This window comes from Coregonus lavaretus (assembly GCF_964263955.1).
Source record: "Coregonus lavaretus genome assembly, contig: HAP1_SCAFFOLD_4368, whole genome shotgun sequence".
NCBI lineage: Eukaryota > Metazoa > Chordata > Actinopteri > Salmoniformes > Salmonidae > Coregonus > Coregonus lavaretus.
The window spans coordinates 33,720-50,095 of record NW_028159601.1 but is presented as its reverse complement, the minus strand read 5'-3'; the positions used below and the strand labels follow the sequence as shown (position 1 = coordinate 50,095).

General features: G+C 42.7%; 1 protein-coding gene across 2 annotated transcripts in view; it reads left to right on the top strand.

Moving 5' to 3' along the window:
• The first annotated feature begins 368 nt into the window (after positions 1 to 368).
• Positions 369 to 16,376, top strand: part of LOC311122659 (solute carrier family 12 member 4-like) — a 22,553-nt gene continuing 6,545 nt past the window's right edge. Inside the window, exons 1-17 of one of the 2 annotated variants that reach the window (XM_084196997.1) lie at positions 369 to 522; positions 1,748 to 1,842; positions 2,537 to 2,668; positions 3,355 to 3,501; positions 3,983 to 4,037; positions 4,251 to 4,381; positions 7,714 to 7,955; positions 8,316 to 8,530; positions 9,369 to 9,533; positions 9,705 to 9,803; positions 10,021 to 10,078; positions 10,286 to 10,460; positions 13,014 to 13,132; positions 14,513 to 14,611; positions 15,500 to 15,619; positions 15,737 to 15,841; positions 16,041 to 16,209. In XM_084196997.1, coding sequence (XP_084053123.1) covers positions 405 to 522; positions 1,748 to 1,842; positions 2,537 to 2,668; positions 3,355 to 3,501; positions 3,983 to 4,037; positions 4,251 to 4,381; positions 7,714 to 7,955; positions 8,316 to 8,530; positions 9,369 to 9,533; positions 9,705 to 9,803; positions 10,021 to 10,078; positions 10,286 to 10,460; positions 13,014 to 13,132; positions 14,513 to 14,611; positions 15,500 to 15,619; positions 15,737 to 15,841; positions 16,041 to 16,209 — 2,244 coding nt within the window. In that variant the 5' untranslated portion in view covers positions 369 to 404. Of the gene's footprint in view, positions 523 to 1,121; positions 1,237 to 1,747; positions 1,843 to 2,536; positions 2,669 to 3,354; positions 3,502 to 3,982; positions 4,038 to 4,250; positions 4,382 to 7,713; positions 7,956 to 8,315; positions 8,531 to 9,368; positions 9,534 to 9,704; positions 9,804 to 10,020; positions 10,079 to 10,285; positions 10,461 to 13,013; positions 13,133 to 14,512; positions 14,612 to 15,499; positions 15,620 to 15,736; positions 15,842 to 16,040; positions 16,210 to 16,376 lie in introns of those variants that run through there. The other variant, XM_084196998.1, reaches the window with a different exon arrangement.

Genomic DNA, 16,376 nt, shown 5'->3' with positions numbered 1-16,376 from the left:
GTATTCCCATCTAATCTCAGAAACGGTACGAGGAGTTGACTCCCTCGTTATTAATGATTAGGTGGGACATTTTTCCTGAATGTTTCACAGCATATCATTTTGAGATTCCATTATGCGTTGTTGGCATCCAATGACAAGCCCATCATGGCCCATAGTAATGTCAATGTGCTGTACATAGTTGTGAAATACTTTTAAGATCTTCATATGCTTACTCTGTGTTTGCTCTGGCGTCTGCTCTAGAACCCACAGTGTATATGTGTGTGTGTGCCTGCGTGCGTGCTTGTGTGTACTCGCTCCTGTGTATGCGCCCAACTTGTGTGTGTGTGTATGCAATCTCACGCTGTGTGTTCTGGCCCAAGCCCCTCAGTGAGTGACAGTTTGCCCTGTGTGACAGTGTGTCCTGAATGGCGCCTGACTATGTCCCGAACCAGAGACCGCAGTACACTGCTCTCTGCACACACTGTGGCAGCATGGTCACCCTCAGCAGCACTGAGGTACTGAACACTGTGGTACCGGAGACAGGTGAGTAGAGAAGCCATTTTTGTCTCGTGTTCAGTCATACTTGTAGGATACTGCAGTTGGGTAATTGTCTGTAGCTCAGGATGTTAGTATTTGGGCTGCATGCAAATGTTGTTTGAAGAGACTCGACGACCGGTCATGCTCTCTGATGATCCAAAGGTCAGGATCCTAATTTCTAGAAATAGAATGGTGTGTGTGTGTGTGTGTGTCGTGTATTATCATATTCACACAGATGCTTTGTGTGCAATGCCAGTATCCTCAGGCTCATATCCTGTCTCAGCTTCATGTAGCAAGAGAAACAGAGAACATAATTTAAACCAGAGACAAATTACTTAGCAACTTTGTCATCTCTGCTCTATTTAACATTGATTGATTTTAGTTTTGGCCTGGATGAGGTTTAGATATTAATTTATCTTTGGGTGAATGCTAACTTGTGATGCAAGCGAAGTCGCTCAATTGCTCAATCTTGTTTACTGAAATCACATTAATCTTGATCGGCAATGATGGGTTGAAACATTTTGCAATAGAGGGTTTGAGTGAATTCCCTCCTATTTTCTCTGTGCCTGATATGCTTTCTGTTGATACTAAAGATATTAAAGCCAGTATAGTACTGTAGGATGCAGGTCTCTGGTGACCGTATACCTCACATAGCAGCTGCTGGAATTGATTACTTTGAACGTGGGAGTGGGAGACTGAAACAGACAGTGATGTCATACTGTAGGTTGTAGGCAGACTGTGGGAACTAACTTGGAGATTCATCACTGTCAGCACCGTAAATACTGTACAATAGATCAGCACGCCAGCTCTTGAGAAACTTTTTAAAAATGTGAATTGAGAGACAGTATTTCTGTGGAAACATTTCCTATTTTATTGACATGGTTGCATCGTTGCATGGTTTTGATGGCTATTGTACTGTAGTTATTATTAGTCTTCCCTTTTCCTGCAACTTCTACAGATATCTCTAAAGTTTATCTGTCTCAAATGTCATTTCCTGTGTTTTTATATTGCAACATGTGTTGGTTGATATGAAAACAAACAGACTGCCGTTTAACAATAGAGTACCAACATGCATGAATGGGAACTGATCACAAACTGACACTCTCATTATCACATTTCATACTTTATAATAACCCCTGTTTATCTTACAAGATACTGGATGAAAACATTTGAATGGGAAAATGTTATCCTTGCCTACCTTATACATTTATACTTCTATCTCTTTTTTCAGGCCATGGAAATCACAACGAGGACAGTCCTTTCCTCAGCAGTGCAGATGCTGTCAAGAGGACTGATTTCTATGACAGGAACCTGGCCTTATTTGAGGTCAGTGAGCAAGTCTTCTGTTTTTAAAGTAACAGTCCAGTGTTTCCAGATTTCTATGAAATATGACCTATAATTAATTACAATATGAGTGAAATTGTTTTCCTATGTTAAAAAGCAGCTTTTTTGTGTTGGAATGGTGTGGGCATACCCCAACAACAGAATGATTTGGGCGTATACCGGTCATAAAAAATATTAATGCGAGTAGACCGCTGAATGGCCAGCTCATCCTCCTCAGGAGGATGACATCATCCTCTATGAGGAAATGGCAAGCATTTTTGAAACGGTCTGTTTGAGATCCAAGTTTGAGGTGGGTGTTTCTGGCCACAAAATAGGAGTATAGGATGAATCAACACATTTTTTTGGGTATGAGTTAACAGAATATGGACTTTTAAAAGTGAGATTTTCACTGGACAGTTACTTTAAGACTGGCTCTCAGTGACACTGATACTGATACATGACATGATTATACACAACATGTCACATGTTTTAACATCAATATTTGCTAGTCTCAACTGCCTAGATTGATCGATCACTAGATAGACCACCACTCCTCCAACAAATACAGTGCAGGCACAGATTCAGTTCCTTACACTGCACTATAATACCCTTTTACTGTTGGCTATAGCACCCTAAAGACACATCAGGTACCCACCCACCTCTAACTATTCCCTGTCCTGCTGTCCCTGTCCTGCAGGAGGAGTTGGACATCCGTCCCAAGGTGTCGTCTCTCCTCAGCCGGCTGGTCAACTACACCAACATTACCCAGGGGGCCAGGGAGCACGAGGAGGCCGAGAACACAGGGACGTCACTCAGGAAGGCCCCAAAGGTCAGAAGTCACAAAGACTGGAGAAAAACTACCTCTCTTTCTTTTCAGATTCAAACAGGCTTTAGTCTCTCTCTCTCTACCCCTCCCCCTCTGTCTCTGCGCATGTTTGGATCTGAGCTTGCATGCGTGTGCTTTGGGTTGTGTTGGTGCCTGTTTGTTACAGGCTGTGCCCTGTGGGCCCCCTGGTGAGAATTGATCAATATTTTACCTGATCAATACTTCTTGTCAATTAGCTATTTCCTGTGGGTCTATCTGTGCTACATACCATATACAGAAACACAAAAACATAGACACTGAAACACACTATACACACTGAAATACACTGAAACACACTACACACACAAATATGGGAAACTACAGCAGTGCTATCACTCATCTGTTTTCTGTCTTCTTTCTGTTGCTGTTTATGTTTGATTCCTGCACCCTTCCTGATTGATGTTAGATATCAATTATAGTTAATGTGAATTTCTCTTCCTCTCTCACTCTCTCTGTCTGTTCTCTCTTTATCTCTCTCTGTTCTCTCTCTCTCTCTCTCTCTCTCTCTCTCTCTCTCTCTCTCTCTCTCTCTCTCTCTCTCTCTCTCTCTCTCTCTCTCTCTCTCTCTCTCTCTCTCTCTCTCTCTCTCTCTCTCTCTCTCTCTCTCTCTCTCGCTGTCTCTGTCTCACTTCATGTCTCTCTCTCTGCAGTCACCCAACATGGGTACCCTGATGGGAGTCTACCTGCCCTGTCTACAGAACATCTTTGGTGTCATCCTGTTCCTTCGTCTAACGTGGATCGTGGGCACAGCCGGCATCGTCCAGTCATTCCTCATCGTCCTCATGTGCTGCTCATGTGTTAGTACACACACACATTGTGGATGCACACACACACACAGGCACACTCACATGCACACATGCACGCACGCACACACACACACACACACACATACACACGGTCTGGCAATGTTAGAAGACCATTGACACTCTGTTCTTGTCCACTTGCCAAACCCCTTGTTAAAACTGGGTAACCAGCCAGTCTGCCAGTTAACATTACTAGGCTGAATAAAACCCACAGCATTTCAATCAATTTACATATCCTGCTGTTTACTCCAAAGGAAATGTAATGTATTTGTGGTTCATGTCTCAACCATTCCAATATGATTTATGAATTATGTCCAGTTGTGCAATGACAAGTGATGTCTCTAATGCTAAGTGTGTTTATTATGTGGATAAAGAGCTCAGCGTATTGGTTGATTGGCACAACAGAAAACATCCAGAACTCTCTCACAAAGACTGACCTTATTTTATGGTGTTCATATTCTCTCCTCTTTTACAGACAATGCTCACTGCCATATCCATGAGTGCCATAGCTACAAATGGTGTTGTCCCAGGTGAGGGTACAGTACAAGCGTTGAAGATTGAGAATCCAAACTTAAATGTTACACTTAAAACACTTTAGTTGTAACAGTTACATAAACATGACATTAACAAGATAATGTAATTGTTAATTACATTAATAACAAATTAACCAATTATCACACCGTCAGTCTATTCTGACATCAGACCAGTTTCATCCATATTAACTCTGTTCTGCTCTGTTATAGCCGGAGGGGCGTACTTCATGATCTCTCGTTCCCTGGGTGCTGAGTTTGGTGGGGCTGTAGGAATCTGTTTCTATCTGGGAACAACCTTCGCTGCTGCCATGTACATACTGGGAGCTATAGAGATCTTCCTGGTGAGTTATCTGTTGCTCCCAAATGGCACCCTATTCCCTATTTAGTGCACTACTTTTGATCAGGGCCTATAGTAGTGCACTATGTAGGGAATAGGGTGCCATTTGGGATGTAACCAAAAAAACGCAGTAAAATAGGTCAATGTACTCAATCATATTGAGATGGAATAACTTACATGTAAAAAATGGGATCAAATAACATCAGATGAACAGAAATTTGATCCATGTAATGTTACTGTTGTAGACTGTAGTATATGACTGATATTTGTATATTCGGAGTACTCAAAATAGATACATATAAAGTGAAAGACGTCTGTTCTGACCTTATAGCGAGTTGTAGAAGTCATTATAAGTGCATTAAGAATACACATATAAGGCATTATATGTGTGTTCCCAGTGGTGGAAAAAGTACCCAATTGTTATACTTGAGTAAAAGTAAAGATACCTTAATAGAAATGACTCAAGTAAAAGTGAAAGTCACCCAGTAAAATACTACTTGAGTAAAAGTCTAAAAGTATTTGGTTTTAAATATACTTAAGTATCAAAAGTAAATGTAATTGCTAAAATATACTTAAGTATCAAAAGTAAAAGAAAAGTATAAATCATTTCAAATTCCTTATATTAAGCAAACCCAAAACAATTAGCCAGGAGCACGCTCCAACACTCAGACATAATTTACAAACGAAGTACAGTGGCTTGCGAAAGTATTCACCCCCATTGGCATTTTTCCTATTTTGTTGTCTTACAACCTGGAATTAAAATGGATTTTTGGGGGTTTGTATCATTTGATTTACACAACATGCCTACCACTTTGAAGATGCAAAATATTTTTTATTGTGAAACAAACAAGAAAAAATACAAAAAAACGTGCACAACTATTCACCCCCCAAAGTCAATACTTTTGTGACGAGTACTGAGGATACGAAGAGGCAGGATGCAGACGCAGGAATCAACAATGTAAAGGTTTACTTAACACTGAGCAAGAGAACAACAAGACACTAACAATCACACACAACACCGAACAGTCCAGGGCTATATAGGGGTGGTGATGAGATGATGAGGTGCAGGTGCGCTGGAGGAGATTAGGGTGCATTGGGTTTCCATTCCGGTGTTGCCGAGGTGGTGTGCTCAGACCGGTGGCTCAGTAGACCGGTGTCATGTGAATTTCTATCTCTAATTCAACCTAAGCTTGAATCATTACCAGAGGTTGTAAGGCTCTGGTTTTAATCATCAATGATTCAAGGTCCACAACCACGAAGAAGGATTTTTTGTATGTTTATTCATGGAGAGCTCTGGGGACAAAGACCCAAACATACGATTTTATACCTCCTGAACTTGACTCCTCCCACCTTTAGGTGGGTTTTCTAAACAGTTTCCGCCTTCCCCCTTGAATGTTTAGTACCGCCCCCTCTGTTAGTTGTTTGACACTACATGATAATTCTAACATTTATACTGTATTTGGGGTGAAATCCTTTAGTCATTATTCTTAAAATCCAAATTAATCTAACAACCGGCTAATCAGAGCGCCGGAGGGGAGCAACGGGAGGAGACGTGACAACTTTGTAGAGCCACCTTTTGCAGCAATTACAGCTGCAAGTCTCTTGGGGTATGTCTCTATAAGCTTGGCACATCTAGCCACTTGGATTTTTGCCCATTCTTCAAGGCAAAACTGCTCCAGCTCCTTCAAGTTGGATGGGTTCCGCTGGTGTACAGCAATCTTTAAGTCATACCACAGATTCTCAATTGGATTGAGGTCTGGGCTTTGACTAGGCCATTCCAAGACATTTAAATGTTTCCCCTTAAACCACTCGAGTGTTGCTTTAGCAGTATGCTTAGGGTCATTGTCCTGGTGGAAGGTGAACCTCCGTCCCAGTCTCAAATCTCTGGAAGACTGAAACAGATTTCCCTAAAGAATTTCCCTGTATTTAGCGCCATCCATCATTCCTTCAATTCTGACCAGTTTCCTAGTCCCTGCCGATGAAAAACATCCCCACAGCATGATGCTGCCACCACAATGCTTCTCTATGGGGATGGTGTTCTCGGGGTGATGAGAGGTGTTGGGTTTGCGCCAGACATAGCGTTTTCCTTGATGGCCAAAAAGCTCAATTTTAGTCTCATCTGACCAGAGTACCTTCTTCCATATGTTTGGGGAGTCTCCCACATGCCTTTTAGCGAACACCAAATGTGTTTGCTTATTTTTTTCTTTAAGCAATGGCTTTTTTCCGGCCACTCCTCCGTAAAGCCCAGCTCTGTGGAGTGTACGGCTTAAAGTGGTCCTATGGACAGATTCTCCAATCTCCGCTGTGGAGCTTTGCAGCTCCTTCAGTGTTATCTTTGGTCTCTTTGTTGCCTCTTTGATTAATGCCCTCCTTGCCTGGTCCGTGAGTTTTGGTGGGCAGCCCTCTTTTCGCAGGTTTGTTGTGGTGCCATATTCTTTCAATTTTTTAATAATGGATTTAATGGTGCTCCGTGGGATGTTCAAAGTGTTGGATATTTTTTTATAACTCAACCCTGATCTGTGCTTCTCTGCAACTTTGTCCCTGACCTGTTTGGAGAGCTCCTTGGTCTTCATGGTGCCGCTTGCTTGGTTGTGCCCCTTGCTTAGTGGTGTTGCAGACTCTGGGGCCTTTCAGAACAGGTGTATATATACATGTGACAGATCATGTGACACTTAGATTGCACACAGGTGGATTTTATTTAACTAATTATGTGACTTCTGAAGGTAATTGGTTGCACCAGATCTTATTTAGGGGCTTCATAGCAAAGTGGGTGAATACATATGCACGCACCACTTTTCCGTTATTTATCTTTTAGAATTTTTTGAAACAAGTTATTTTTTTCATTTCACTTCACCAATTTGGACTATTTTGTGTATGTCCATTACATTAAATCCATATAAAAATCCATTTAAATTACAGGTTGTAATGCAACAAAATAGGAAAAACGGCAAGGGGGATGAATACTTTTGCAAGGCACTGTATGTGTTTAGTGAGTCCACCAGATCAAAGGCAGTAGGGATGACCAGGGATGTTCTCTTGATAAGTGTGTGAATTAGACCATTTTCCTGTCCTGCTAAGCATTCAAAATGTAACGAGTACTTTTGGGTGTCAGGGAAAATGTATGGAGTAAAATGTACATAATTTTCTTTAGGAATGTAGTGAAGTAAAAGTAAAAGTTGTCAAAAATATAGATAGTAAAGTAAAGATACCAAAAAAACTACTTAAGTAGTACTTTCAAGTATTTTTACTTAAGTACTTTACACTTTACACCATTGTGTGTGCCTCACAGAAAGTGTACTTACTTAAATTACTTCTGTTGTCATTGTCCTCTCCCAGAAATACCTGGTCCCCCAGGCGGCCATCTTCCACGCCAGCGACCACCACGGGGGCGACAGTGCCATCCTCAACAACATGAGGGTCTACGGCACCATCTGTCTCAGTCTCATGGCCGTGGTGGTTTTTGTGGGGGTGAAATACGTCAACAAGCTGGCCTCTCTCTTCCTGGCCTGTGTCATTATCTCTATTGTCTCCATCTACGCCGGGGCCATCAAGTCCATTTTCCAACCGCCCGACTTCTCGTAAGGCACTGTGTATTTGTTGACTTCTTTGTCTAAACAGGAAATGGGGATAATGGTATAATTTGTGTGGATTTAATTTGGTGTTAATGATTGTTCAGTTTTTCCCCAACGGAAGCCAAGACACTTGTTGTTCCGCTGGCTGGAATGGTCCAGGGAGATATAATTGTATTTCCATTGTTGAACTTTGTCCTAAAGATGTAGCTACTGTACGCATACTGTAAATGTTTTTCAGTGTAGCTATAATGTAGCTAATATTTGATCTAACGTAGAGTGAAAACACAGATATTATCATCACATTATCATGACATGTTTTCATCACTCTGTTGATAATCATAACCAATAATATCCCTCTTTCTCCAGGATCTGTATGTTGGGTAACAGGACATTGGTGAGAGATCAGTTTGACGTGTGTAGTAAGACGGTTCTACAGGGCAATGTGACTGTAGCTAGTCAGCTGTGGAGGAACTTCTGTAGCTCTGGCAACATAAGTAGTCCTCAATGTGACGACTACTTCAACCAGAACAACGTTACAGAGATACAGGGAATACCAGGACTGGCCAGCGGCATCATCAGCGGTAAGGACCATAGTTGTAATGATATGGCTATTACCACACTGGGTGAAGTCTAGGATACAGATCTAGGATCAGCTTCCCCCTCCCACAATCCTAACCTTAACCATTAATGGGGGGAAATGTATAACTGACCCAATATTAGCGTCTAGGGGCAAATTCACTCTTTTACTATAGCCATTGGGGACCAGCCAGCTATGGGGCAGCAGAGCCACATCCACTTTACAATGGTGATATGTAATTACAGTAAAACATGCACTTTGAGATTTCTGCAGACTTTGTGTACAACATGTTTGTAGTGATTTAGCTATCTAAAAAGTGAATTTATATATACTATTATAACAATAATTTGTGATGCTGTAGTGCAGGACTTCCCAACCCTGTTCATGGAGAGCTATCATGCTGTAGGTTTTTGCTCCAACCCTAATCTAGCACACCTGATTCTAATAATTTGCGAATTGATAAGATTTTTTTTTTTTTTGTCATTTAGCAGACGCTCTTATCCAGAGCGACTTACAGGAGCAATTAGAGTTAAGTGCCTTGCTCAAGGGTACATCAACAGATTTTTCACCTAGTCAGCTCGGGGATTAGAACCAGCAACCTTTCATTTACTGGCACAACGCTCTTACCCACTAAGCTACCTGCAACCATTAATCAGGTTAGTAACACCTGGGGTTGGAGCGAAATCCTACAGTAGGGTAGCTCCCCAGGAACAGGGTTGGGCAACCCTGCTGTAGAGCTTTGGTGGGTGTTGCTGTGCCGTTAGGGGGATGTCATTACGTTGCTTACTTTGTGGATGGGATGCTAGCATATCTATAAAGTTTGTTCCTGATGTGTATTGTAGATAACATGTGGGGAGACTACCTGGAGAAGGGTCAGATCTTGGAGAAGGCTGGTCTGCCCTCAGTAGACGTCCACGGGGCTGTGGAGAGCTTCGGCCTGTACGTCTCAGCTGACATCGCTACCTCCTTCACCCTCCTGGTGGGAATCTTCTTTCCCTCCGCCACAGGTAAGACCTGGCAACCCAGAGCCATAACTGGTAACCCAGACCATGAACTGGCAACACCAGACCAATTGACCAGCTGGCAACCCAGAGACATGTTTGTTCACTGATTGGTTGAGTCAACATTCTGAGTGTTGTCAGTAACTGATGTGTGTCCTTCATGTCCCTGTACTGTAGGTATCATGGCAGGCTCCAACAGATCAGGAGATCTGAAAGATGCTCAGAAGTCCATCCCTATTGGAACCATTTTGGCTATAACCACTACTACCCTTGTCTGTATCCTTCCATGGAGTCAATAGTCAAATCAAATCAGCGTTTATTTGTCACGTGCACAGGATACAGCAGGTGTAAACGGTACAGTGAAATGCCTACCTGCAAGCTCTTCCTTGTCCATATCAATAGGCAGTGTTGTGCCCAAGTTGTTCGATGTCTAGATACATCTGTGTTCCATACTGCATGTGTTTCTGTATGTTCCTTAACATCCTGCCGTCAGATTTCAGCTCTGTTGTTCTGTTTGGGGCCTGTATTGAAGGAGTGGTCCTAAGGGACAAGTAAGTGAACCTGTCTGTAGCATTAGGCCACATCTTTGACATCACAAGCTACATTCAAGTCCAGACAATGGCATGTCTGCTTCTCAACAACATATAGTACAAAGCTTTTAATTATATTTGTTGGTATGGCAAAGCACTTCAAATGCTGTGTTTGTTGGTATTGATAATGGCCTCACTAACAGGTCCATGTCCTCTCCTGTCCTGTAGGTTTGGGGATGCAGTCAGTAAGAACCTGGTTGTGGGGACTCTGTCCTGGCCCTCCCCCTGGGTCATCGTGATTGGCTCCTTTTTCTCCACCGTGGGGGCGGGACTACAGTCCCTGACCGGCGCCCCTCGTCTCCTACAGGCCATCGCCAAGGACAACATCATCCCCTTCCTTAGGGTAGGACCAGCCACCTCGGCAGGTAGCCTAGCGGTTAAGAGCATTGGGACAGTAACCAAAAGGCAGCTGGTTCAAATCCCAGAGCCGACTAGGTGAAAAATATGCCGATGTGCTCTTGAGCAAGGCACTTAACCCTAATTGCTCTGGATAAGAGTGTTTGCTACAATGTAAAAAATTATACACTGGCTATCAGAGCCTTTGTGGTTGGAGCTGTATTGTACATACACACTGTTGTGTCATTTCTATAAAATGCAGAGCTGTTAGTGGACCGGAAAACACAGCCATAATTCAAGGTTTCTCTAGCTGCCACCACTGTTTATACACATTGCTCGGCTCTATGCCCGTGTATGGTTACAGTGGCCCTACGATATGATACACAACTACAAACTACAGTGAACAAGAGAATCGAGTTGCGGATGTCTTTGCTTACTCATTTGAATGAAGCTGAACATATGAGTTAATTTGCATTCCCACATTTCAATTCTTGTTGGTAGAAGAGGATTAGCTATATAAAAGAAGGTAATGTTATGGTTGAGTAACCCTGGTCTATGATCAGCTTAAGCAACCATGAAGAATCAGGTACCAAAAACTGGCCTAGGACCAGCACTTAAAGGCCCAATGCAGCTGTTTTTCAATCAATATCAAATCATTTCTGGGTAACAATTAAGTACCTTACTGTCATAGTTTTCTATTAAAATAGAAAAAAATAGCTTTTTTAGCAAAAAATATTTCTCAAGCAAGAATTTAGCTAGGACTGTCTGGGAGTGGTCCGAGTGGGGTGGGGAAAACTAAAACTAGCTGTTATTGGCAGGGAGGTTGGAACTCTATTTGTTATTGGTCTATTAAAGCTGCACTATGCAGAAATCGCTCTGCCATTTCCTGGTTGCTAAAATTCGAATAGTTTGCCTAATTTCAGTTTATGTGACAAAACAAGCGCACGTATAGTGTAGAGAATCATTGTACCATCTAAACCATTGTGAAATATCTTTTCCATAACCAAACATATATTGTATTTTCAGCTGTTTGAAGCTGGTGTGCAAAACTGAAAGTAAAAGACGCAAAAACAACACTTAAGAACTGGAAGCATATAAATAATGCACATAGAACATATTTACCACTTCTTAGACTTGCTTTCAATGAGAACGACGGATCTCCCGAGTGGCGCCGTGGTCTAAGGCACTGCATCGCAGTGCCAGCTGTGCCACAAGAGATCCTGGTTTGAATCCAGGCTCTGTCGTAGCCGGCCGCGACAGGGAGACCCATGGAGCGGCGCACAATTGGTCCAGGGTAGGGGAGGGAATGGCCGGCAGGGATGTAGCTCAGTTGGTAGAGCATGGCGTTTGCAACGCCAGGGTTGTGGGTTCGATTCCCACGGGGGGCCAGTATGAAACATTTAAATATAAAAATAACTAACTGTAAGTCGCTCTGGATAAGAGCGTCTGCTAAATGACTAAAATGTAAATCTATAACTCACATTTCTATGTGAATTTGGTCGGGTCGCCCAAAAAGTTACATATTGCAGCTTTAACCAATTTACTGCCTGGTGATGTCACCAGACAAGCCGAAACTCCCACCCTTGCAAACCTGCTGATTAGGAGGTCCTGTGTAGATTGTATTTTCAATCAGCAACTATCAGGAAATAACACTGATTTTAAAAAAAATATACCACATTGGCCTCCCGAGTGACGCAGCAGTCGAAGGCACTGCATTGCGGTGCTTGAGGCGTCACTACAGACCTGGGTTTGATCCCAGGCTGTTTCACAACCGGCTGTGACCGGGAGTCCCATAGGGCAGCGCACAATTGGCCCAGCATTGTCCGGGTTAGGGGAGGGTTTTGCCAGGGGGGGGGGCTTTACTTGGCTCATCGCGCACTAGCGACTCCTTGTGGTAGGCTGGGCACCTGCAGGCTGATTTCGGCCGTCAGTTGAACGGCGTTTCCTCAGGCACATTGGTGCAGCTGGCTTCCGGGTTAAGCGGGTGGGTGTTAAGAAGCGCAGTTTGGCGGGTCATGTTTCGGAGGACGCATGACTCAACCTTCACCTCTCCCGAGCCCATTGGGGAGTTGCAGCGATGAGATAAGATCGTAATTGGATATTTACAGTTACATTTTAGTCATTTAGCAGACGCTCTTATCCAGAGCAACTTACAGTTAGTGAGTGCATATATTTTCATACTAGTCCCCAGTGGGAATTGAACCCACAACCCTGGCATTGCAAGCACCATGCTCTACCAACTGAGCTACACGGGATATCATGAAATTGGGGAGAAAAAATAGGGTAAAAAAAAATCTGCACACTTTTACAGTGTTAGTTTCATCAGCCGTTGTACAATCTGATACAAAAAACAGTGAAAAGGCTTAATTTTGACTGCACTGGGCCTTTAAAGCCACACAATCCATAAGTTATCTGTCCCCTTGGCTACAATACAACAATTAACAAATAAAAAACAAACAAACCATTAAAAAAACAATGAATGTATTTCAAAAATACATATTTCTGTTATCTGTAAAGAAAATGGACAATGAAGTGTATATTTTCTTATTTCCTGGGGCAGGTGTTTGGTCATGGCAAGGCCAATGGGGAGCCAACCTGGGCACTGTTACTGACAGGACTCATCGCTGAGCTGGGCATCCTCATAGCCTCTCTGGACATGGTGGCCCCTATCCTCTCCATGTGAGTCACACACACACACACGTGCACGAAATAGACTAAACACACAGGTGCATGCACACAGACAAGGAAAAACACACACATGCACGCACACAAACACACTAAACACACACATGCAGACATGCACACAACAAACATGATGATTTAAAAACAGTCAAATAGGGATTATTTCAACTCATATCCATATTCATTACATAATGGTATGTTGTGTGAACTTGCTGAACTTACTCCCATCAGCCAAAGTCATGTACCTTACATGGGAGAAAACAGACTCTTGATGACTCTACTTCCCCTCTCACACACTGTTAATAAACCATTTTCAATGTGTGTGTATCTAGTGGTTATTCCACTCCATCTCACATATGTTTTAATGAACATTATGGTCCTCTGTGGAGTACTTTGGGCGGCAGGTAGCCTGGCGGTTAAGAGGCTGGGCCAATAACTGAAAGGTTGCTGGTTCAAATTCCTGAGCTGACTAGGTGGAAAATCTGTCAATGTGCCCTTGAGCAAGGCACTTAACCCTACTTTCTCCTGTAAGTTGCTCTTGATAAGAGTGTCTGTAAAATGTACTTTAATCAAATCACTTACATTTTAGACAACCACTTCACAAGTGAAACACCTCATTCCAGCCAGGCACCGTGAACACACTCAGCACAAGTGGCTTTTTGTGGAAGGTCACCAAGTGCAGTGGTTCCCAAACTGTGGGTCCAGTTATTTTTTTTGATATATACATTTTAAGGAACTCAATCCGACTTTCAACTTACTGTTGAAGGTTATAATAGTAGAATGCACAAGGTGAAATTTCAAAATTGAGTAGTGCATCATCAGTATTCCTCTTGTCATGTCGGTCATTGCATACCTTAGAGAGCTATTTATAACTCGTCAGAAATGTCCAGATCAACTAGCTCATTTCAGGTAACGTTTTTTAGCTAGGTTTCAGTGCCCATACATTTTGTAGTAATGTTCGAGTCACTCAAGTATCACATGAATACACATTAGACATGGCAAAATGTATAGAATTGCAGGAAATAAGCTTTAAACCTGAAAAAATGTCACTACACCAACAAGAGTGGTGTGAACAGTTTGTGTCATGAACAGTGCTTGTGCCCACAGAAATAGACGTTGTGCGCGTGCGGGATGTTCCCCAATGCTGGAAGGGGGGCCTGAGTGAAAAAGTTTGGAACCCCTGATCTAGTGCACTTTCTTGTGCTTCTGTGTTTTGCCTTCAGTTGAGATGTATTTTAGCAGACTACTAGGCCTATACATCCTGCAACAAGTACATAACTGGACAATTAATGTATTGTAATTCCAAAGCAATATTTCAATGACTAAATCGGTTTGGAATTAATTACATTTTATGGTGTGTGATTTTTTTTCCGACAGGTTCTTCTTGATGTGCTATCTGTTTGTGAACTTAGCCTGTGCTGTGCAGACTTTACTACGGACACCCAACTGGAGGCCTAGGTTTAAATATTACCACTGGTAAGTACAGTACAGGTGTATGTGCGTGGCTGTGTATCCGAGCATACTGTATGTGAGCGATGTAACACTCATTTGTATACGTGTGGGTGTGTTGGCTACACTTCCACTCCATTTGAATAATCTACTTTGCTTTCCTGTTGACTGACTGGAGGACTTTATGCAGACTCCAGCTAGAGAAGCATTTTGTTCTCTGGTGTTCTGCATGGTGACCTAGAAAGAAGGAACTTTACTGTAATAAGCTTCAGTAGCTGAACAAGTATAGCACCTGTCGTGGAAATTCACCACTAAGGACTCAAACTCAATGTTAATGAATCAATCTTTATTAGCACGGCCGGAGAGGTTCACAAACTCAATCCAAGCTTGATGAAAACTCTGAAAAGGGCGTTCCTTCTCAGTCCTTTGATACTGCTATACAAACAAGTCATATAAGCATGATTTTCATTATTCATTATTAACGTAGGTTCCTGCATGTGACTGACGAGGCTTCTTCTCTCAAAGCTGGGACCTTGAAACTGAGATCCTCCTTTTGGTCCCCAGAACAATGTTCTGGGTGTACTGCCAATTGGTCTGAGGAGGAGGTCACAGTCACGAACCAAGATAGAGTGAGAGGAGAAGCTGTTTACAATTCAATGCTAGCTCTTCAGACAACATACATTTCCCTCACACAACATTCCTCCTGAGTCCCTGTCAAATGCAAAGAGTACTACATTTAAAGTGCACATTTTAGCAGATACTCTTATCAGATCGACAGGTTTTTCACCTAGTTGGCTCGGGGATTCGAACCAGTGACTTATCGGTTACTGGCTCAATGCTCTTAACCACTAGGCTACCTGCCACCCATGTACTATAGTATAATGAGTACTACACTACTGTGTGTTTCCCCCACAGGGCTCTGTCTTTTCTGGGTATGAGTATGTGTCTGGCTCTGATGTTCATCTCCTCCTGGTACTATGCCATCGTGGCCATGTGCATCGCTGGCATGATCTACAAGTACATTGAGTACCAGGGGTATGTCTGAACTCTTACCCGTCTCATAACATAATTGTATATAATTGGGTCACTGTATGAGTTAGCTATTTAGGCTAGAGTATATATTCTGATGCTGTCACTCTGTCTCTCTCTCAGAGCGGAGAAGGAGTGGGGAGATGGGATACGAGGTTTGTCCCTCAGTGCTGCGCGGTACTCTCTGCTACGGCTGGAGCATGGACCACCTCACACTAAAAACTGGAGGTAAACATCACTCCTCGTCCATAGTCTTAGATATCTGGTATCTCCAACTTCAGATATGCATAACTACCTCTTCCTTGTCATACATTCTGTACTTTCTCTCACTCTACTGTTTATACTGTTGTTGTTTTTTAGTAAATCAAATAAGTACTTCCAGGTAGATTCTCACGTACTTTGTCTCTCTTGCCCCTCCACTCTCCAGGCCCCAGGTCCTGGTGCTGTTGAAGCTGGATGAGGACCTCCATGTGAAGTATCCCCGTCTGTTGACCTTTGTCTCCCAGCTGAAGGCAGGGAAGGGCCTGACCATAGTGGGCTCTGTCATCCAGGGACAGTTCCTGGACAGCTACGGAGAAACACAGGCCTCTGAACAGGTAGAGATAGAGCTGTATCTTATTTCTCCGACAGTCTACTGTGTGTACAAGAAAAAGACATTTTGCCGTACTGTAGCTTTATTGAATCAGTTCAGGATTGTTTGAAGGCTGTTACCATCATTGCTTGGTCATACAGTCCACTTTACAAAGCTATAAGAAAGATATCT